This window comes from Musa acuminata, chromosome BXJ2-5, assembly GCF_036884655.1.
Source record: "Musa acuminata AAA Group cultivar baxijiao chromosome BXJ2-5, Cavendish_Baxijiao_AAA, whole genome shotgun sequence".
Classification (NCBI taxonomy): Eukaryota; Viridiplantae; Streptophyta; class Magnoliopsida; order Zingiberales; family Musaceae; genus Musa; species Musa acuminata.
Window position 1 is genome coordinate 41,648,582 of NC_088342.1, and position 23,918 is coordinate 41,672,499.

General features: G+C 34.4%; 2 protein-coding genes across 4 annotated transcripts; one reads left to right on the plus strand and one right to left on the minus strand.

The window, feature by feature from the left end:
• Positions 1-2,300: 2,300 nt before the first annotated feature.
• LOC135612821 (F-box/LRR-repeat protein At3g48880-like) lies at positions 2,301-7,424 on the plus strand. Its single transcript, XM_065109536.1, has 4 exons — positions 2,301-2,459; positions 2,689-2,781; positions 5,732-6,105; positions 6,700-7,424. The coding sequence occupies exons 3-4, from the start codon at positions 5,750-5,752 to the stop codon at positions 7,307-7,309; spliced, it is 966 nt and encodes a 321-aa protein (XP_064965608.1). The 5' UTR covers positions 2,301-2,459; positions 2,689-2,781; positions 5,732-5,749; the 3' UTR covers positions 7,310-7,424.
• A 3,906-nt stretch (positions 7,425-11,330) lies between these two features.
• On the minus strand, positions 11,331-22,996 carry LOC135584557 (uncharacterized). Of its 3 annotated transcripts, none has more exons than XR_010487112.1 (9): positions 22,840-22,996; positions 22,640-22,766; positions 20,097-20,224; positions 19,166-19,305; positions 18,966-19,034; positions 16,980-17,118; positions 12,936-12,998; positions 12,717-12,847; positions 11,331-11,557 (listed from the first exon to the last, which is right to left on the minus strand). XR_010487112.1 is itself a non-coding variant. In XM_065109537.1 (9 exons), the coding sequence occupies exons 1-9, from the start codon at positions 22,967-22,969 to the stop codon at positions 11,471-11,473; spliced, it is 927 nt and encodes a 308-aa protein (XP_064965609.1). In that variant the 5' UTR covers positions 22,970-22,996; the 3' UTR covers positions 11,331-11,470. The 3 variants fall into 3 exon arrangements, 1 of the variants encoding a protein (XP_064965609.1); XR_010487111.1 differs by having other exon boundaries at positions 12,717-12,854; XM_065109537.1 differs by having other exon boundaries at positions 12,717-12,760.
• Positions 22,997-23,918: the final 922 nt, after the last annotated feature.

Consider the following 23,918-nt stretch of genomic DNA (forward strand, 5'->3'; position numbering starts at 1 on the left):
CGACAAGCATAAGGTGACTAATAGGAATCCCTTTGATTTGAAAAGGGAAAATTTTATTTCGAGAAACCATATGGTTGAATATGCTAGAGAGAAGTTATTAGGTAATAATGAAAATATAAGAGGGCAAAGGATCACCAAGATGGATCTCTTTGTATCCTTGGAATCAATAAGAGAGATGAGAACATTGTGAATGGAACATTGTGAAAAACGATGTCAATAAATTATATTAAAAGCTTTAGCAAGATCAATCTTGATGAGAGTAAGAGGTTTAGAGCTTTTGGAATAAATTATATTAAAAGCTTTAGCAAGATCAATCTTGACGAGAGTAAGAGGTTTAGAGCTTTTGGAATGCCTCGGGTTAACTCGTCGACTATAAGAATGTTATCATGAATGTTTCTACTTGATATGAAAGTCAATTATTCTTAAGATATGAGATTGTTTAATAGAGAGTTTAAGATAATTGGCAATAAGTTTGGGAAGAAGCTCGCAAAGAAAATTATAAATAGCAATAGGTTAAGAATCTTCTGCTTTTCAATAGTTATCTTGCTTTGGATAGAGAAGACAAGGAAAGTTCCCCCTTAACCATGGGGAATGTGAAAGGGACTATGGAATTTGTTGAAAGCATCAAGTAGATTAAATTTGACTTTGTCTGGAAGAGAGTTTTAAAAGCTCGATAGCAAAGGAATCTCGTAAGGGATTCAAGATTTCGATCATCTTAGAAATTTATAAAAGGAATGGACAATTTAGTAGGAAGAGGAAAGTTATTGACAACCTCCTTAGATTGCTAGAGAGTTCCATAATAATATGCAAAGACAACACCAATGTCCTTATTGTTAGTTAAATTAGATCCGTCTTGAGATTTGAAGGCAAAGCATTTTATTTTTTCCACTTTTAAAATAGTTAATTTATGAAAATATGTTATATTTTTATCCTCATCACCAACCCATGGGGTTTTAGCTATAGTCCACCAATAAATTAGATTTTATTAATTTAAAACTATAAGTTTATTATTAAGAGATTGAAGCACAAGATATCAACATCATCAATAATTGAACCTTTGTGTTTAAGGTCTAATTGGAAATCAAAGTTTCAATATTGAAAAGGTTAATGAGACCAGAGTTTTGGATAATGTTAATGAGACCAGAGTTCTTCCTAGTGAGTCGATTAAGATACCTGAAGTTATCATTTAAGTTGAAAAGAAGTATCAAACAAGCTAAAAAAAAAAGAACGATTAAAAGAAAAGAACCTTCCACCAATTTTATTAGAGGCATTAGAGACCACATTAGAATCACTATATAAAAACCATAGATTTTCATAAATTTCAACTTGAGCAAGAAATTTTGAAAAATCATTGCTAAAGGAAGGATTAAGTACTAGCGAAAAAAGAGGTTTGGATCTCTTCGACGATAAATAATTTTCTTCCATCGCTATACTTAAATCCTTTTCTTTTCGTACAATAAGAAAGTCTTTATATATTTGAATCCATTTTCTATAAGATAGGGCTTCCAATAATCATACTTGTAAGTCTTGTGTATTTTATATTCCTAGTCCCACTAGTCAAATCCAAAATAAAAATATTTAATATATGATTTTTAAGTGAGAATAATCCTTAGGCACTAGTGACCAATAACATAATATTTAATAGTAATACTCCGCTCCTTTTATAACTAGGCTAATCTCGAATGGATTCTGCTAAGCTTTATAGCTTAGGCTTGCTTCTGCATTCAAAAAAAAAAATTATATTTTTGATAAGGAGTAATTTGATCGGTGGATCATTGGTGTGGCTCATAACGTACCTACAAAGTTTCATTCTTTTCATAACAATGTGAACTTTAAAAAACAATGAGACTAAATGATCTGACTTCTAAATAAAAAAGTTTTTCTTTAGGTTTTTGGGAACGCTGAGTTGTGTGGAAACGCTTATCGAGCTTCCTGTATATGCTACCAGCCATGCAATTTAGGGACGGAGGAAAAATCACGTGCTCCTGGAATTTCCATCGCGTACTTTGGAGGTCCCTCTCGAGACCAAATCAGTGCCTCGTCACCTTCTGTGGGTCCCACGAAAGTTTGGTCTCCCTGAGTTGATTGAGGGCCCACCCCCGCGATGAGAAAACTTTGGGGGTGGGGTGGGGTCCCAAAACGAAGTACTATCCAAACTGCTTTTCCGCACGTGCTTTGTGACGAATCTTGACGCAACAAGGGCCAACGAAAAGGAAGGGAAAGTAACGGGGCTTCCCCCCCCCCAACCCCACTCCTCTGTTTATTTATTTACTTATCTATTTATTATTTTCGTTTTTTTGACCCGTTAATTCCCCTCTTCTTTTATCGCATCTTTTCTTTCTTTGGTTCGTCCCTTCTCGTCCCGATCGCAAACCCCCGCCCCTTCTTTCTCCCGGCCCCGTTCCTCCTCCGCTCGCCGCCGTCGTCCGCCGCCGGCGATCCCCTACCCGTCGTGCAAGGTAACGACTTCTCTGCCCCTCTCCTTCCTCTCTCTCCCCCCCTCTCTCTCTCTCTCTTATTCCTCTTCTCTCCCCTCGCCGTTCGCTGCTCCCGCTTCGGGCCGGGCGCAGCACCCCTCCTCGCTCTCTCTCTTTCCTTCCTCGACCTTATGCAGCCGTTCTATTCGGCTGCCGAGCTGCCGGTTGAATAGGCGATGACTCTGACGCCCGTTGATCGACGGAATTACAGATTCTTGGACGGTGCGGCAAAATCTTCCGCGACATAGGTGAAAACAAAATAGGGTGAGGAAGAAAATAAGCGGTTTTGGAGCAATAAACGCTTGTAAGTTCGATCGGACTTCTTATTCATTATGAATCTTTTGAATGTTCTCCTTCTTAATTTTCATTATTTTTAGAATTGTTTGTATCGAAACAATTGATGTAATGGACAATCTTATTCTTCACTTCATCTTTTGCTCGAATTGTATATTTTACAAGATAAGGACATTTTAGACAAATTAGACCATCTATCCCTTTGGGGCTAAATCTGAGCCCTAATTTCACCTGCTTGTCCGGCTCCCTATCTAGTATTGATTCTCCCTGAAGAATGAGCGAGATTGCCTTTCGGGCTTAACTTGAAGATCTCCACACCTTTTAATAGAGCATCAATAGCTGAATCACTCGTCTACGAATCAGGGCCCAGCTATTGCCAAAGAGTGTCTGCCTTTTGCGGGATTGCATAGATATATCATCATATAGGCTTTTTTTTCCCCCCTTTCTCTTAGACAAAATTATCGTAGTTCTGTTTGATGCATGGATTTGAAGTATGTTGGGCATTATACTAACAAGTAACATCCGCTATCACTGTAAAAATATTTTAATTAAAGAATACTTAGCAGCAGAAAAATTAGTGTACCATTATCAGCTCTTCATCGGACATGTAAATTCTGGATGGTATGAACAGTATTTAAGATCATGATCTATTGTTTTATTATTTGTATAAACTAGAAAAATCTTTGGTTGGATCGTCATATATGGGCTCGCATAAGTGCCTAATTAGGTAGTGAAACATAGGATCCACATCAAATTTTCATGAATTGTAGAATCTTCCATGTTACTAAACTATCTCTTATTATCATATTTGTCATTTACCAAGTAGGTGTAATGGAGTCACTGAACAGTATGTTACTTACATCTGAAGTGTTAGATGCCACATTTGTAGTTAACATGAATCTTTCATTAGTCACATTTCCTCCTCAAATCTTCACAGGATTTGAATTATAGAGTTTCTCATGTTCAATCTACACATGGTCAGTGTGACAAGAATGTAGGCTTCATGTCCACAATATGGCAGTAGAGAGAAGGGAGTTCTGTCAGTGTAGTGGATCACGTTGGCACCATCAATGTGGAGAGGTAATATAGCTCCAGTGAGGCGAGTGGTGAGAATAAAGGTCTTCTTGTATAAGGCAGTGGTGAAGATTGGTTAGGCTTTGCAAGACACAATGTGCTTGAGAAATGTCCATTCTGGGGAATGGTGATGTCGATACGGTGATGTCAACTGCCCAATTTCACTGCTCTGGGAGTTTAACGAATGAGAGCTAGGAAAGAAAGAAGAAACTTCAATTTTATTATGATGAACTGATAGAGCCAATAATTGTTTGGGCAAATAAGAGAAGGAATTTTTACAACCATAATCACATTGAATGACTTGAAATCAAAGGTTAACAAGTACACAGCTCCGGTAAATAAAGAAAAATAAGGAAAAAGATAATAGCACTCTTTTTTTATTCATAAAGCCATAATGACTTGTATAAATAAAAAGAAAAATCATTTAGCCATCTAGGAGATGCTTAAGAAACTTTGGAGTGAAATTGAGGTAAAATATTGTTGGCTAGCTGACACCCAGGTTTATGTTTGTACAAGAAGAGCATAACCCCATGTGGACCCTTGAAAAGTTAGGAAGTTCCTAACTTTTTATAAGCTGGAGATACATTCTGGTATGCTCATCACATCTGCTTCGTCAACACTAACCTTGATTTATTATGGTTAAGTAATGTATTTACATACTAAATTTGAACATGCTTATTACTTTGGCCTCATCATTTTCCTATTACTTTATCCATCTCTATAACGACCAAGGAAGAAACAAAGAGAAGGAGAAGAGAGGTGAAGATTGAAGAGTACGAGAATGTAAGGCTGGAGGAGGAGAGGTAATTTTCTGTAGCATGTAAGAGGAAAGGAGAGAGGAAGAAGAAAAACAATAATAGAAAATTAATTTAACCAGTCAATAACTACGCAAGAACTGCTGATTGACATTAATGTAATTTATGAAAGTTAAACGAGTTTATAGTGGTACGAATAATATTTATGATTATGGAGAGGTATATAAGTAATTCATGTCAATTGGTACTTGCAGGGTAGACCTAATTTTCCCTCTAAGGAGACTGATATTTTGGATTTTAACATGGTATACATGAGTATAGTTCTTTTACAAATTTAGCTAGTGACGATTGATAGTTGGAGTTATGCTTGAAGCACCTTTTTTTGAAAATAAAGGCAACAAAACTTGAGGTGTACAGTCTTTTTTTTTTCTAATTTGGGGAAGGAAGGAAATAAGATATGCACAAAAATCCTATTGAAGCATAGGACAGGGGCTAATAAAAAAAAAGGCAAGGAAAAAGATGCTTGAGAAGAAAATATGCTAGAAACAAAGTGCAAGAAAAATGGTGTAGGAAGGAAGAAAACTACATATTCATGTGTGTATTTGTTGTGTATGCACACAGCCATACACCAATATATATGCATTTTTTGGAGAAGTGGGATAAACATGATTCTAAAAGATGCTATACTGCACTAAAATTGAGTAAATTCAACTTACAACCAACAAAAACCTTGAATGATTAATCTTTCTTGGAGTTTGATGGATCATGAATTCTTAACAATCATTAGATATTCTGCCCTGTTTCCCATCTAGAGATATTCACATATTTGAACATCAGTAGGAGTGTAAGATCTAGGGCCTTCTTTTTTTGCGTCAATCAGGTTTTATGATTCATCCTTACTATTGATATGCATGATGTGTTTATTTAGTATTTTTGGCAGTTTTTAAATTGACTCTGAATTTATGCCACTTTTAACACTTCCTTTTTAGTCTACTTCTGTAACTACCTTAAGATAAATCATGCATGTTCATTTTGTAAGCTGTGCCCTGCCTGCTGTTAGTTTATGGTACTTGTGAGTTTAGCTTGACACTTGGTGAATCGAAGTATCTAATCAAATGTCCGTCTTTTCAGATCATCAATTTGGTAAAGATGGCAGACACCAAATTCATTGGCAAAAGATGGGAGGAAATGGAAACTGATGTCTTAGTGAAGATATTTAAGGAGTTGAACATGATCCAACTGGCTCCAGTTTCCCGAGTTTGCCGTTCATGGCGCTTGGCTTGTTCAGATCCGTTCATATGGAATACCCTTGATCTAGGGCTTCTGCAGTCCAACTTTATCCAGACAAGAGCATCACCATACATTTGGGTGGACGAAAGATCTGATAAGAGGCTGACTCGAATATTGCGGGTGGCTATGGCTCTTAGTCGTGGAAACATTACATCCATGATATTTCATTTTAATTTATACATGAAGGATGACCATCTTAGTTACATATCTGAATGGTAATATCTTGCCTTGCTTTTTTAATTTATTTTTTAATTAATTTAATTTATATCAGTTAAAACTTTCTAGGTCTCCAAATGTTATTTGCTAAGTGATATATTGGCAAATTTGTTTGATCCTATTAGTGGCACTCGGTTCACCTATAAGCTACCAACTATGGCCCACGTACTATTCAGTATATCGGTTATCCTTTTTCCATGTACAGCATGATTGAATGGCTAGCATCAACCCATTTGAACCTGCAGGTTTTCCGCATCTCTTTTCAGGACAAACAATATCTAGCATGGAGCTTCTAGGGTAGATTTTACCTTTGGTTATGCATAACTGTGGTGAATTTCAAATTCTCTAGGTCAATTTTTTTTTCGTAATTTCTATTAAAATTGAAGGATAGCAATCCATGGAGATCATCAGATATTGTTGTTTGATTTATAACACATTTAATGGTTTATATTTTGAGTAGTCACAATAAAGTTCTTCATTTGCAACTTGGGTGATTAAGGTTCAACTTGTAAGAATAGCTTATTTTTTCCTTCCTAGCTTTTACATGGCTAAATATGCATCCTCAATTTGTGTTGTTACTATGACTTTGTCAGGTCACCTCATCTTAGAAGACTAGTTATGCCTGCTTGGAACCGCATCACGAAAGTCGGAATATGCCAAGCTATCCGGAGATGGGAGAATCTAGAATCACTTACAATGCCCAGCATTGCCCATCCTCCATACATAATGGAGGAAATAAGCAGGAGCTGCAAAAATTTCTCACAACTCAAGGTTATGGGTACATTTGACATGCACTTTGCATCTGCCATTGCCACAAATCTTCAAAAGCTGAAAGTATTAAGTCTGCGGTGCTCGATAATTACGAAGGAAGCCTTGTTGTATATCTTGAATCGCATGGATAATCTGGAGGTGCTCAATATATCCCACTGCCTTCTGCTTGAAGCCCTCGCAACTTCTGGACGGAAGCAGGTTCGTTCCGAACTAGACCAGTCCATCCTTCAGAAAGCTTCACGGATACGAGAATTCTTTCATTGCCAAAGCAGCTCATGCACCACATGCAAGAGAATGATTGAAGACGAAGGTCTGATGAGATGGTATCGGTACGAGGACTGGTTCTGGCGTCGGGATGAAGTGAGCACCCTTGATCTCGGAGACTATGGAAAGTTGTTTGGCAAAAACTGTGTGAACAGCTTGACTGCATAGTGATAGTAGTTATTCTAAGAATTTAAGTTCATTTTTCAGAAGCTTTACAAACATTTTCGTAATATTGTAATGAACAATAATAGTTTTGACTGATAATTTGTTGCAGTGTTCTCCAGCTGTATCAAGTGAATGCTAACGGTGATCATAGCTTGCATTATTTTTGGGACCGGTAATAGTAAAGCCCTTTTCAAGTGTTGTTTTCCTGATAAGCTAAAAAAAAAGGAGAGAGGGATTTTTTTTTTTCCGATTTATGTGCTTTTATCTTAAAATAATTATACAACAGGTTTAAGGCAGCACGTGGAATTCACATGGGACGGAAATCATACTCTACAAATATCATCTCACTGGAACTTGTCACATACTTTGTAAACTAAACATTATTTGTGCTTTAAAATACCCTTGTATCCGGACGAGAGACGAGGGTATTTTAAAGAACCTGATAGCATACCCTAAAAGCAGCGGATCACAACCATTACGACATGCCCTCAACGACGTGGCCACATCCTATTGGGTAGTGACAAGAAATCGAGAGCCCTCCTTCTCCAACTGGATGCTTCCGCGTCGCGACGGTGTGAACGCAACATAGACGCGGCAAGGACGGGAATGTAAAGGCACGGTATAGAAATCGACACCTCTTTTGATCACATCTCGGCCGTCCATCACAAGATGCAATAGGGAACTCAACTTACGTTACCCTCATTTCCTATTCGTTTCGTACTCCTCACCGCCTCCGCTCGGGAGCACGGGAGAGAGAGCGAAGGCGGTGGCGGTGGCGGAGGCTTGGGAGGTGGCACCTTCTTCACGGTGCTGGCGATCGTCACGACGACGCTCTACCAGGTGTCTGTCGGGGTCCTCCATCGCTATCACCGGAGTGCGAGATCTCGAGTGTGGTAGAAATATTTATATATTGATCTGAATAAATCAAAATAAAAGAAAAAAAATTCAGTCAGTCAAACTAAGGTTTGAGAGAGTCTTGTAATATTAAAAAAAGAAATAGATTATGGCTCGAGGAGTAAATTTATAAATAATAAATAAACTTCAATCTTTTTAAGACACTTCACCTCCATATGCATGACACTCAAAGACCTCAATCTATTCTCCGATGATGCTCCTTTTAATAAAAGTAAAAAAAAAAAAAATAATTATATCAAATCAAATATATGATCGATCCTTCCTAAAGAAAGATAATATTTTGACTTGATTTGAATAATAGTATTTTTTTATAAATAATATTCTTTTGTTAATAAATTTTTATCCTAATAAATATAAATATTTATAATTTTTAACCTTAAAAAGTGTCTTTTAAATAAAGAGAATAGAAAAAGAAGAAAGAAAGATAATATTTTAAATATAATAAATAAAAAATAAACTACCTTTACCTCAAGGAGCAAACTCCAAAGACGAAGAAGTCTCACACCTTCTCGCACATACATAACGCGATAATTTCATCGGTAAACAACTATAGTTTCATACCACTTATACTAACATGGGAAGTACTCAATTTACTGATCTGATCTATTCTTTGACATAACAATGTCCTAGCCCTTTTGATAAGTCCAAGTATAAGAAAAAAATAAAAATTATAATTGTATCAAATTAAATATATGATTTGTCATTTCTTCAAATAAGATAAAATTTTTGACTTTATTTGAAGAATAATCTTCTCTTCTTTTTTGATAGACTTCTATATTCTCGTAGATATAAATCTTCAAGATCTTCAATCAATATATATAATCTTTCATCACAATCATAATTTAAATTCTTTCTTTTTTTTTTCTCCTTAAGTAACCTAAAAATTATGAAATTTACAAAATATCTCTAAACTAATTAAATTTATTCAAATAAAATATAAATTAAATATCTCCCATATCGGACTCTTTTACTACATAGCAACTTGTCTCGAGTTCAAATAATTACGATATGAATTGATCTTGATTATAAAACATTTTGGCTAAACCAAAGACTCTTATACCAAATCCGATATAAACATGTACCCACGATTTTCTTAATAGATGAAAACGAAAGAAAGAAAAGAAAGATAATAAATAAAAGATAATTACTAGATTTGAGTGAATTACTATGATGAAAGTCTCGTATCTCCATACATCTCACACATCCCCCAAGATCCTCGAATAATTCTATCCAAAAAATAAGGAAAAACACAATTTATTGATCCATTCTGCGATAAGAGATTATAATGTTTCTAGCAAGGATCGAGTACAAAAAAAAATAGAAATAAAAATATAATTAAATCAAATCAAATATATGATCTATTGTTTGAAGACAATAATACTTTTGAAAAAATAATCTTTCCTTTTTATGATATTATTCATTGATAGACTTCCATCCTCCTAGATACAAATTTTTAATATCTTCAATCAGGAGATCTAGTTTTCAATTATCATCATCATTTGACTTATTCCATTTGCTTTCTTTCTTCCTTTGAGTTCAATAGAAATGACCTGAAACTTACAAACGTTCCTCCCAATTTAAGGTTTTAGTCTTACTAAAACATAACAATAGAATCCCCAATGATAAAATATCCTAAACTTTCTGAAACCCACCCAATCTTTCCATGGCCTTAGAGCTAATAACATTAATTTTTTAGATAATTCATTTATTAATAACTTCCATTCTGTAGGTATGGATTTTTGTTTTAAAAATTTGATGGATCCTATCCATTTGGTTGGATAAATCCAAGTTCCTAAATGGTTGGTTCGTACACAAATTTTGGTAACACAGTATTCAACATCTCACATCAAATGCCCTGCATCTTTCAGAGATCCAATGGTGTTTTATCTAGTGGTCATCCTCTCAACATAAATGCTGAAGTCCTTATTTCTAACATCCTTGATTGCATGTTTTGCCTTCTCTTAAACTTGACCTATAGATCTGTATGTTGCCTTCTCAGGATGTTCTATGCACCTGGTGGACCATAACCACTATAAATGATAGTAAAGCTGCAAGTAGAGCATTGACAAAGATGCCATTTGAACCAAAATATCTGACTGGTGATATACCTGGACTTGGGTGCCTGTGACCGATGGATCTGATGGCAATACCTCTGAAATGACAAACAATCACAGAGATTAAAGGGTGTCAGGCTAAACCTCTTTAATATTTCTTTTGCCCATTGCCTCCCGTGATGGTACTTTTGACATTAATAAGATGTGGTTCCTTCTTGCTTTAATATACTCCTTGCAAGGTAAGCAATGGCTAAATAAGTTTCCTCAGGTATAACAGGTCGTGAACGAATTGTATAAGATGGAACTTCCACCATACATGGACATCAACGTAGCAAGCATAGAACAAGGAGATATTTGCCAGATAAATAACAGCTCAACAGTGAAACATATTAAACTCTAATTTTGCCAACTTATTATCCCTTTTTCTTCTCATCCTTTTCTCTAGAGCAGATTTCCAGTATGACCAATTTTTTGCATATGATGTCGACATAAAACATAGCATCTCCAAATCAGTGCCTCAAATAAAAACAGAGCAGAAGGCAAGTTATTTGTTATGCATAATGTTTCTTGGCATGCAAATAATGCAGTTGCAGGATAAGAAGAAAGGATTCAATTAACATACGGAACATTACGATTTACACTTACAGGGAAATAATTACCAAATGAGGTATGACATGCCATGCACAAGTTTTAAACAATGGTACTTCCACCTTACATGATCGTCACTGTGGCAAGCCGAGGAGATATTCACCGAATAAATAGCAGCTCATCATAATATACACTCAACAGTGAAATACGTGAACTCTTATTTCCCCAACTTATTAACCTTTTTGCTTCTCATCTTTCTCTCTAGAGCACTCAGCTTAATTGTATGGACAGCGGAGTGGGGAAGCATTACTATGTTTCATTTCCAGTATGTCTATTTTTGGCATATGATGTCAACATAAAACACAGCATATTTAAATCGATGCCTGAAATTAAAAAGAAAAAATGAAGGCAAGTTCATTGTTTGTAAAACTTAAATGTTATTGGCATGCAAATGAGACAGATGCAGGGAAAGAAGAAAGGATTCAAATTTATATACAGAACATTGAGATTTACACTTGGAGGGAAACAATTACCGAACACACGGTAATATGTTTCACAGAATACTTACCTGATCTGATCAGTACCTGAAATAACAATGTAGTCTGTCTTACATCAACTCAGTGCCTACAGGATCGACAAGGAAATGTAGCAGAAGAGCTTTCCCCGTGATAGCATGGAACTTCAGCTTCCACATCTGCATAACATTAAGCATTTTAGTCCTAAAAAAATAATGTTCTTCGTATCCAGCAATAAAATAGAACGATTGGCAAGAACTTCATAGATACACAATAGGTCTCCTATGAGTCGAATCTTTCAAGATTCTTTTACCGTCACCAATAGAGAATGTAGTACCATCCTGTATTAAAAGGTTTCTCAGGAACATGGTTGTGCAGCAGCCGACTATTATAATAGATGACTGGGGTCCTAAAATGAAGCTAAAGAACTTCAAATATGTGATTAAATTATTAGGTGTGCACAAGATAATCGACAAATTAGAACCTATGTGGCAAGTAAACATGGGCATAAGACAATTGATTCAGATGCCGATGGCATCTTTTGTGATCAAATTTTAAGGTTACAGAGTTGTTTTTTCTTTTTCTTTTTTGCATAAAAGAAGAAAAGACTATTGTTACAGGCCCAACCACTTCAAGCCCAGCAGAGTCTGAAAGAAAAATGGTTTGTTCATATCAAGGATTGAAATATCGTACCATACCGAAATTTCAACATTTTCTTAGTACGGTACGGTACTGTATACCAAGTGGTATACCGTTATATATATATATATATATATATATATATATATATTTCCTTCTCTGGGCGATGTTGCCTTTTTCGGCGACGTCATCGAGGCGATGCAACGTCGCCTTAAAAAAAAAAAAAAAAAAATTAAAAAAAAATAAATAAATATATATATTTATTTATAAATAAAAAAATATCACCCGGTAGCGAGCTGTCCACGTACTAGTTTACTATCAGACTGGTACGTACCGCCCATATCGGATGGTATCATTCGAAACTATATACCTTGGTTCATATAGCCTGCCATTTAATAGTATTGTTGAGCATACAAACTGAAACCAACTGAATGATGATCAATCTAGTCATTTGAATGCATAGGGCATAATAATGCAAAAATGCTTTTACCTACCTTAAGAAAGGACATCAGGTTGAAAAGGAAATATAGGACAGAATTGGCCAAACACGATGTAATTCTGATTCCAGTGACAATTATAGAAAACATATTAGTATGCAATGTAGACAAACGTTCGACTGATGATAGCCAAATGGGTGGGACGACATTATAAACACAAGTAAAACAAGAGAGAATCTAGTGAATGGTTAAGTGCTCTTACATCCTTGTAGATGGGGCTTTCTGTGAATATCTTGAAGGCTTCAACTGCACAACACCAAAGCACAATGAAACATCAACTAGTAGCCATTACCAAAGTCATCATCACATCTGTCTGAGAGTGGTTTATAGACCCTGTTCACTAAATCCATCACTGAGCAGGCACCTTCACCAAGCATGTCTATTTTCAAAGAATATGAGCAATAGATATTAGTACACTTACATGATGGAAATCGCATCACTGCAGCATGAGTGTATTCACTATCTGCAACATTGAGATTGCAACCTGGTTTATCATTATACCAAAAGTGTAAGATATATTTGCTTCATCACAGTTAAAATGTTTCACAATTTTCACAATATAAAGTTAAAAGGAAGAAGCATCTGATAATTATTGCATTTTTTTACTGACAATATTATGTCTAAAACAATTTAAATTATTGTTCAAATCAAGTTGTCATCTAAAACAGAAGCCAGGCACTTCATAAAGCTAATTGTGTTTCATTGGAAAAATAATGTAAATGCAATCATTCATATAAACTGCTGTTCCCTTCATTCTTAGATTTTGGAACTGATCAGTCTTTATCAAGCCAAATCCAAATGAGTTTTATTTGAGCAAAAAAGCTGATTCTTGAGGCCATCCACCAGGGGCCAGACCAGAACCAAAGGGTACGGTCCACCCAAGACACATCAGAAACTTCACACCTAGTAAGGTTTTAATGAATGTCAAGGTTTTAATGAATGTTCTGAAGTGATCAGGACAGAACCTTTTAAAAGATATGAAAGTCTTCATCTATGTAAGAAGTATATATAACCTTATATGACCTCACAATAGAAGCAAGAGGAAAGAGGATAAGAATCATAGAGCATCAGATAATATTATATAATATGCACGCAAACACGCAAGTTATCTAAAACCACTGACAATTAAGTCTTAAAACCATGGTGAAGCTTGCCAAACTAACTTCACTCCAAAAAGACAAAATACATCTAGTACCAAAGAGTTGACCAAAAATTTGGTTAGTTCAAAGTAAAAAAACAATGATTTGGCCTATAGCATAACACTGCCAATGTTGGTCCCAAGTCCGGACGAAAAGTTAGAGGGTTGCATTAGGTCACTAACAACCACCGCAAAGCTATTTTCAGATCTCATAAACGTGGATCTCAACCGATTTCAGTATAGAGCTAGGTTGTCATACTGAAGTGATGCCACCTTCACCACCTAGGTGTTCCAAATTGAAAACGGTGGGCTAGGAGGTCGCCCAGAAGTGACCCATCACATCGATGCCCAGATATGGTGCTAAGTAGGCAAGGATTCTCTCAATGTTCTGGACCAATAAGAGTAAAGAAATTAGTCCAAGAATAGAGGGCTAGGTTTGCAACTTGGAATATAGGAACACTTTCAGGGAAGAGATTAGAATTGACAAACATTATAATCAAAAGAAGAATAAATATTACTTGCTTACAAGAGACTAAGTAGGTATGGAAAAAAGTCTAGAAATGTAAAATTTAGTATATTTAAAAAGTTAAACACAATATAGTGTAGGAATTATTGTTGATAAGGATATTAAAAACAATGTTGTAGATGTAAAAAGATTTAGAGATAGAATTATGGTTTTAAAATTTGTGAAAGGATAAAATATTTTGAATGTCATTAGTGCTTATGCACCTCAAGTCGGATTAGATGATTAAACCAAAAAGAAATTTTGGAAAGCTTAGATGATATCATTCAGGGAATGTCTATAATAAAAAAAACTTATAATTGGAGAAACTTTTAATAGTCATATAGGAAAAACATATAATGAATATAAAGGGGTGTATAGGGGCTTTGGTTATGAGGAGAGAAATGAAGATGGTGGTATGATTTTGAATTTTGCAACTTCGTATGATCTTATATTGTAACTACTCACTTTAAGAAGAGAGAGAGACATTTAATTACTTATAAGAGTGGTCACAACTGTAATCAAATAGACTTTTTTCTCATTAGAAAGATAGATAAAATTATAAGAATTGCAAAGTTGTACCGGGTGAAAGTTTAACGAATCAATTTATGTTTGTGATATTAGAAAATGGAAGAAGAAAAAGATAGTAGAAAAAATTACTAAGACTAGATATTAAAATTTTAAAGATGATAACTAATAAGATTAAGAGCTTTGCAAAGGAGATTCTTGATGAAACTACAGGTAGAGATGTACTCTTAAGAGAGAGTTGGTGGTGGTGCAAGGAAGTTCAAAAAATAATTTTTACTAAAAGATCATGTTTTGAAGTTAAAAAATTATAAAAATAAAAAAATTAAAATATATAAAGAATATAAAAAAGAGGCTAAAAGATAGTTACCATAATAAGATATATAGCTTATGATAATTTTTATAATAAATTAAATACTAAAAATGATTAAAAAGATATATATTGAATTGCTAAAGCTAAAAAAAGAAAGTGTAAGGATTTAAGAAATATTAGGTGCATTAAGGATGAAGATCAAAAAATGTGTATAAATGATAACGAGATTTAGAAAAGATGAAAAAAATATTTTTATAAATTATTTAATGAATATTCCACACAGGACTTAGATTTAATGATAAATAATAGTGGTAGATTTAATAATCAAATATGTATTCATAAAATTAGAGCTAATGAAGTAAACGATGCATTAAAGAAGATGAAAATAGCTAAGAGTGTGAGGCTTGATGGTATCCCTCTTCAGGCTAAGAAAAGCTTAAGGGACAAAGAAGTAGCTTAATTATCAAGCTTATTTAACAAAATCACAAGATTTGGGAGGATGCCTAATGAATTGAGAAAGAGTTTTCTAGTGTAAATTTACAAAAAAGGAGTGACATACAAAATTGTTCAAATTAAAGAGGAATTAAAATCATGAGTCATACTATGAAACTTTGGAAACGAATTATTGAAAGTAGGATAAGACTTGAAACAAATATCTCTAAAATTCAAATTAGTTTTATGCTTGGAAGATTAACCATAGAAGTTATTTATTTATTAAGACAATTAATGGAAAAGCATAAGGAGAAAAAGAAAGATTTACATATGATTTTTATTGACTTAGAGAAAGCCTATGGGTTCCTAGAGATTTATTATGATAGGTTTTAGAAAAGAAAGGTGTATCCACTAATTATATTGATGTTATTAAAGATATGTATAATAATATAACTACTAGTATTAGAACTACAAGTAGTGTGTCTAGTGAGTTTCCTATTAGCATGTGATTATACTAAGGATCCACAAGTCTCTATCTTTTTACATTACTAATGGATGAACTTACTAGTTACTTACATAATAGACCTCCCTAATGTATATTATTTGTTGAAAATATTATTTTAGTTGATGAGAGTCTAAGTGAAATTAATTATAAACTTGACTTATAGAGGCAAACTTTAGAAACTAAAAGTTTTAGGCTATATAGGACTAAAACTGAATATATAAAATGTAATATTAGTGAGTCTTGAAATAGGCAAGAGAATATAGTTAAATTGGATGAACAATAAGTTTCTCTAAGTAAAAACTTTAGGTATCTTGAATCAATTATTTAATAAGATGGAGAGATCGATGAAAATATTATTTATAGAGTAAAAACAAGATAGATTAAATGGCGAGGGGCATTAAGAATCTTATGTGATCATCAGATACCTTTAAGATTAAAAGAAAAATTTTGTAAGACAGTTGTGAGACCAACAATACTTTATGGATTTGAGTGTTGGGTGGTTAAGAAAAAAATATATACAAAAAGTTTATGTTGCTGAGATGAGAATGATGAGATAAATGTGTAGAGTTGCTAGGAAAGATAGGAAAAGAAATACTATTATTCATAAACAACTAAGAATTGATTTAATAAAGGATAAAATGAGAGAAAATCATTCAAGATAGTATGGCCATGTGATGAGGAGACATCCGGATGCGATAGCTAAAAGAGGTAAAATAATTAATGTCAATGATACGAGGAGAGGTAGCGGAAAATCTAAAAAGATTTTAATAGAAACTATAAATAAATATTTAAGTACTTTAAACATAATTAAACATATGACTATTTACAGATCTCAATGGTGACAAAAGATCCATGTAACCAACCCCAAATAGTTGTGACTTACGACTTTATCATTATTGTTGTTGTGGTATTTAGCCTATAGCATGTCTACCTAATTAGCAGCACCTAATCACTAAAATAAGTTATGGTGGCCAAGATCACAACACAAAATGACTGGAACACCAAGATAGAATGCAGAAAGAAAGCATGTAAATTGACAATTAAACATACCTTGTGTTGCCTGTACAATGTCTGAACCAAAATCCAGAGTCAAGTTCCATAGACTAGCTAATGCATCTTCTACAGCATGTTCTGGTGCAGTCTTGGAAATAGATATCAGAAGCATGCACTCAACACCATAGTTGAACTCCTAATAAATCATACAAAGCAAGAATGTTTCCAGGTACCAGTACAAAAGACTTGTCAAATAGTATGTAATGCTGGAAGTAAATTAATTGAGAACTGCTAGATGATAAATCTGGGTAAGACAATCCAAGGAACTATGGATATTTTATGACATTTTACAACCATAATTCAACAGATATAAAATTCAACTGCAAGTAGTTTCACAAGTGTCCTAGAACAGTTGATAGTTCTTCACAAGTGTGAAGCTGAACATACAGAATACAATCATTAAAAACAAATATCTGTTCCTGACCAAATCCATCAATATTGAGATAACTAATGAAGGATAATAATATCAATATTTGCCAAGTCATAGATTTTATATCGAAATTGTTCCAAGATAAGATCTGAAAATTTGTTATCAAATGTTTTAGTAACTTGTGCTGCAGTACCTGCCATACAGCCTCCAACTATATTAAGTCCAGAACATCCACTTACAAGTATTAACGAGGAATATCACAAATATGTATCAACCATCAATCACTTTAGTCTTCAAGTAATGCTAGGCCATAGAAATTAGTTATGCATTATTATCTGTGACATACCAACCCATAACTTGAGTAAGGTTGGATGTTTAGTTTGGTTGTGCTATGGTCATATGGATGTATGTAATCCATCTCAGATAGAGCAATCAAAGATTTTACTTTTTCACATGGTGTCAGGCCATCACTGGAGTGAGACCAGGCCATAGTCCATAGGACTAATTCCTAACAATTCAAATAATTAAAGCCTAACATTCCCATTCTGGGAGGTTACAATTGTACCAGAAAAAGGTCATGAAAGTGGTTCCTAGGTTCCAAAGTAATCCCAGGGATTTATAGATTATCAATAACTTTCCATCTTTAGATGTTTGAAAGTTGAAACAATCAATAATATTCCACAAATTAATTTTCCATGCTTCTTTTAATAATTACGGTTTTGTTGTTGTTGCCTTATGCTTCTTTTGATCTGCTACACAAATTGCTTGATCTTAGATGAATTATAAGAGGTCTTCCCGCTGATCAATGATATTAAGCCGCAATTTATATCACAATCCAATGATTGGAATTATCCTGGCTATCCTTTCTCTTGAATAAAATTTTTGTATTGCTATGGAAGTGTATAAATTTAGAACCACAAATTGTACAAATTTATTCCTTACTCTTACAAAGTCAATGCTTTTTAATTGCAAGCCAAAGCTATGAAACCCAACATTTCTGTCTTCTGATGTACACCTCTTGTGTTTCTAGTTTCCAAACTAAAATAAATCTAAAAACTGGACTGAATGCCCAAAACCTTGAATCATCAGTTATTGTTTAGAATTTATCCCTTCAATGCAGGAATGCATGCCATACATTCACAACGTTCTGTAGAAATTGTTTAACCTTCAATTCTCACTTATTTGACCTCTTGCTAATAACCTGATCTGAGTCTAAATTGCATCAAGTCTAAATCATCAATATCCAAGTAACCTACTTCCCACTGCAATCCTTCCATTTCATTAATCTCTCACAACGTAATAACATGTTTTACTATGAGAAGTAACTAAATTTCAAGAAAGGCATTATAACTCTTATCCGGATAGTTCTGGAGGTACTTCATGACATGCTATAGCTTTTGCATATCAAATCCTGACTAAACTGAGCCAAGAAAATGTTCCTGTTGTGATTGTCAATAGCTTCACCAGATATCATTTTTCATAACCAAATAGCTTTTGTCATTATGCTTACAGCTCAAAAATAGCACATAACTACTACCTTAAATATATATAATCCAACAAGATCAAACAGTTTGAGCAGGTAAATGATTTACACAACTTCAAGTTCACCTAACCTCTCCCCTCCGGAATATGGGAATGATATCATCCTCTACTTCAGATTCATAATCAACAGAAATTGATCCCTACAACAGCCAAAGAATTATAAGTGTTACTAGTAGTAGCTTCAAAATACAAGTACTTTCATGATAGTCAATATTGATTTAAAGAAAAAATGAAATAGGAAATGGAAAGGTGATTACATGTTAGGGCATACATAGCAATATGGAGTGACATGTTCCTTAAGAATTCTGGAATAGTAGGAATTTGAGTAAAATTTGGCAAGATCTTCTTTTCTTTGGAAACGCATGTATACTGCATGAGTAAAATTATCAAGATTTGGGCACTCTATACGACCTGCAATAAAAGAGACTATAAGTCATCATGGTTATGTTTTACAGACCTCTCTTATGATCGTTGTACATGAAAAGGAAATGGTATGCTTTCACCAAGAAAAAAAGAATTTGCACTATACTTGATAGAACAATATCATCAAGCTGATCTAATGGTACCCCACCTATTTTTTAATTATTTATGAAAAGAAATAAAGAACTCCATAACTAATTACATTACTATCCAAAGAGATCCAAAATATCTACTTACGAGCCCTTGTGGTCTTCCAGTCATGTGATAACTAATGGAAAGACTTGATTAAACATTCCACACCAATGAAATAACTTTTGCTCTTTGAAATTCTTTCTACAGCTGAAAGTCTTTTTCTTACCTTGTCAGTTCCTCTACACCACATCAACAAAAAAATGATGCATACAATTTTGACAAGATAAAGCTTCTAAAAATTGTGTTTGTGTTGGAGCTACCATATTGATCATCCTCAAAGTGAGTGACACTGAAGTCACTACTAATTAACAGGAGAAATTAATATTCTCATGGTTCAGTCTAATTCTTTTGACAAATAAATTTAAAGAAAAAATAAGGAATCAATCAACATTCTTTGGTAATGCCACATCACGAATGTTATAGGCTACAAAAAAAAAGAACAAAAATTACAAGTAACCAGCACATGAAATAGAAAAGAACTATCAGATGTCACCAATAGTAGAAACAAACACAGGTCTGAGCATGGTAGTAATAAAAAATACATATGGAATTAAGATAACATTTAACAAGGGAAGCATCAGAAGTCTGACCTAATGATATTGCAATTATTCCACTCATCTGATATTGAGATGTGTAGAGATAATCAAGCATGTCCTTTTCCTCAACATCAGATAAATTTTCCTTTGCTCTCAATAGAAGAATATGCTCGATGATATTTCTGTAGGAGTTAATAAATTACATGCTTCATGCATTTAAAATCTCTCTAGAGCATAAAAAAGTTATATTTCTACCATTAGAAAGCTGAAAGTAACAGGCACAGGCACAGGCACAACATCTTAAGGCTCAATGTTTAAAACCCAGATACATTTTCTGGATGCCTTAGAAGCAAACACATTTTAAAAGGATATGACAGTAAACTTATTGATTTAATTTTTCCTACAAAGATACTCTACTCAAGCATCCAGAAACCACAGGATTTGTAATATTTAATTATTAAATTAAATAAATCAAGTGCAACTTTAGTATTTTGAGAAAAAAAAAGAGGAATGCAACTATAGTACTAAAACAGATGGACAAGAAATTTTCGAGAGCAAAATTTTCTCCATTCTTAGAATCGTTGTTCAACAGAACAACGAGACTGAAGAAGATATAATATGAGGAGTCAGAAGGGGATGATCAGAGTGGAGAGAGGTTGGAGTGTTTGTGATCACTGTTTGCTTTTTTTATTATAAAAACAGTGTAGACAAATATTTAAATTTTGGGCAGCAAGAAACAAATATATCTTAAGTGGATTGTATTGCAAAGACAAACATGCTAAGATGGAAATGGAGGATTATCTGGAAAGAAAGACAAAAATTGAATTCATGAAGAATTAGAGGAAGTGCCAACCAAAACTAAAATAAGGGAAATTAGTTCAAAGGAGACATAACAGCATTGGTGAGGCAAGCCAACAAGAAAGACAAAAATTGAATTCATGAAGAATAGGAGAAAGTGCCAACCAGAACTCAAACGAGAGAAATTAGTTCAAAGGAGACATAACAGCATTGGTGAGGCTAGCCAACAAATCAATTCATATTAATGGTGTAAAAGAGGTTGAGGAGGGTTTAGGATGTTTAAATAGGAAAAAAAAGAAAGAAATATTCAGTTAGTTGGTAGCAAGGATTGAAATATCGTACCGTACCAGAGTTTCGAGATTCGCTCGGTACGGTACGGTACTATATATTGAACGATATACCACTCGATATATATATATATATATATATATATATATATATATATATATATATATATATATATATATATATATATATAAGTAAAAAATCTTTTATTTATATATATTTATATATAAAAGTAAAAAAAAATTTGCGACGTTGCCGAGAAAAATGAGTGGTATTTATATATATATATACCAGGCAGTATTATTAGAAATTGAAGACCTCGGTTGTTAGTGATATTGCTCACAAAAAGGACACTTGCATAGAAAATCTAAGAAAGAATCTGGTGTATGTTAGTTCAATAGCGATAATGCACTTAATAAAACTTAATGGCGAAGAAAGAACCATGCACAGCTAGTTGTCGTGATCACCATTGTTGTTATTGTTGATACTGTACTATGTTCAAGAGAAACAAAATTATCATACATCATGAAGATCCAGAGCAGCACGTGTTTTCTAAATGCCACTGAAATTACACAAGAATTTTGCAATCTTGATTCAGCTGTGACCATGACAATTGATGTAATCTTACAGGAAGGGATTTAACATTGACACATAAGCTCCCCCCTGGCTAACAATATAGAACCAACAAACTCAAGAACTTTGCTATATTTTCTAGATCCTGATTGTTATTAATAATTTTGGCAAGCCAGAAAAGGTTAAAGAAAAAAGGATTTATTCATCCTGCTACACAGCATCTTGTAAATTCATGATGTTTTCATCTTCCTTCCTATTTACCTGGAATTCATTTACAAATATATTTATAGATTGCTTTCTTCTAGTGAGATATCTCATTTTTATCTTCGCAAGTCAAATCTGATCATTGTATGAAGCTTGCTTAACAACAAACATAGCTCATAAGTTTAAACTAATACTATCTCAACCGATTTAGAGATGAGCTAAAGGTGCAGATGCTGATGATCAAGTTTATGATATCATGTTTAAGGACCTGAGCTCAAGAAGATATCAGTACTGCTCCAAGTTGGCCAACTGATCTATCCCGCTTGCAGGTCTATTGAACACATTTGCAGGAGAATTGAAGTCATAATACTGGAGCAGATGAAATTGAATAGGATCATGATGAGATTCACTGTATGTTGCAACTAAGATGTACGTCAAACCTTTATTATTGTATCCAACTTAAATATTATTGTATCCAACTACTGCAACTCCTGAATAAATTCTGAAATCACTTCAAACAAAGAAACCATAGACATGTCTAACAGGTACATTTTCACATCAATCGAACAACGACGACAATTTATGCAGGCCATTCGCTAACCCCACCGGGTCATAACCAGGTTCCACCTTTCAATCCGACAAAATGTAGAGGACAGTAATCATGATAGAAAATAAAAGAACACGATCCCTTAGAAAATCAAGAATTTATCTAACGGAAGAAGTACGAAAGAACGAACCTCTTCTTAACGTATCCATCCACCGACGAACCATTACCGGAATCCAAATCATCACTGAGCGAAAAATATATTATACCACTATTCCATCGCTTAGAGCTCACTCTCGAACCCACAGGCGATCTCAACACTGCACGAGGTTCAAATTGTAAAAGACTACAGACAGTGGGACGAGAGAATCTCGATCGATAGAGCAGACTCACCGTTGATGGATCTTCCCCAGGTACGCAGTCCAAGAAATCGAGCACAAGAGAGGAAGAAACCACTGGGGGAGATCGATGCTAGGGTTCGATGTAGAGGATACACGAGGAGGGTTGGGGTACACAGAGCCATTCTTGGCGATGGAGCGATGTCCTTCGCAGGCTCAAGAGCGGGATTTTTATTGCAGATCGGCGGTGGGTAGGGCGGCAACGGGTGGACGGGAGAACGGTGTCCTAAATTACTCGACAGCCCCTACCTAGTCGATAATTTACGCGAGTAGACGCGGAACGAAGACAATAAGATATAAATCGGTGGGGACAGAACGGTCCACAAAGACCGATTGATACATAACGGTCCTTCCGCCTCTTTGTTTTCCTATTTTATACAATAATCGTTTCCTCCTCTCAATTTCCGGATTCCATCCGATCGGATTCAAATATCATCTGATCAAGTTCGAAACGAACTTAAATTGAAATTAATTATATGATTTAGATTTATGTTTGATTATCTTGGTAATTAGTCAGGTCTCGATTTTAATAAAGGTAAAATAAAATATTTCGGATTAGATTAAGATGAAGTAAAATTTATGGAAAGATTATCTATTATTATTTTTTATTAAATTTGTGGATTAGATTAACTTTTCATATATTTATAATCTAATGTTCATCTTAACTATTATATTTGATTTATATTTATCTCGAGCTTATTCAATGACGGGAACGAATTCATGTAACTGATCTTAAATATTATCTTGAATAGTTGATTTGCTCTTACTGTTGTGTTTATTTCAAACTTCTATTTACTTAAGTTCACTTACGCGTGGAGTTAAGAACGCGAGCATCACTATCGGGTCCCGCAGTGGGTCCCACGCCGTTTATCCAGTCGCCACAAACGTAAGACGGCCACTGGTGTTGGAAAATTTTACGCATCCTTTCCACCTCTATCATATCGCCAGAGATCTCTACAGTGAAAAAAGAAAGAACACTAGAAAAATTATAGACCGTCGGATCTTATCTTGTCAGCGCCCAGACGCGGCCACGAAGCCAGTGGCACGAATCGCGAGGAGAACCGGAGTCCAACA

What these genes read in the sequence shown, in the direction of transcription:
- LOC135612821 (XM_065109536.1), top strand. Translation starts at nt 5,750, where the DNA reads ATGGCAGACACCAAATTCATTGGCAAAAGATGGGAGGAAATGGAAACT. An exon ending in CTTAGTTACATATCTGAATG is followed by an intron (nt 6,106 to 6,699) that starts GTAATATCTTGC and finishes TGACTTTGTCAG; the next exon opens with GTCACCTCATCTTAGAAGAC.
- LOC135584557 (XM_065109537.1), bottom strand. Translation starts at nt 22,969, where the DNA reads ATGGCTCTGTGTACCCCAACCCTCCTCGTGTATCCTCTACATCGAACC. An exon ending in AATAATTGCAATATCATTAG is followed by an intron (nt 19,306 to 20,096) that starts GTCAGACTTCTG and finishes CTTTTATTGCAG; the next exon opens with GTCGTATAGAGTGCCCAAAT. An exon ending in AAAGCCCCATCTACAAGGAT is followed by an intron (nt 11,558 to 12,716) that starts GTAAGAGCACTT and finishes AATGTTATGCAG; the next exon opens with ATGTGGAAGCTGAAGTTCCA.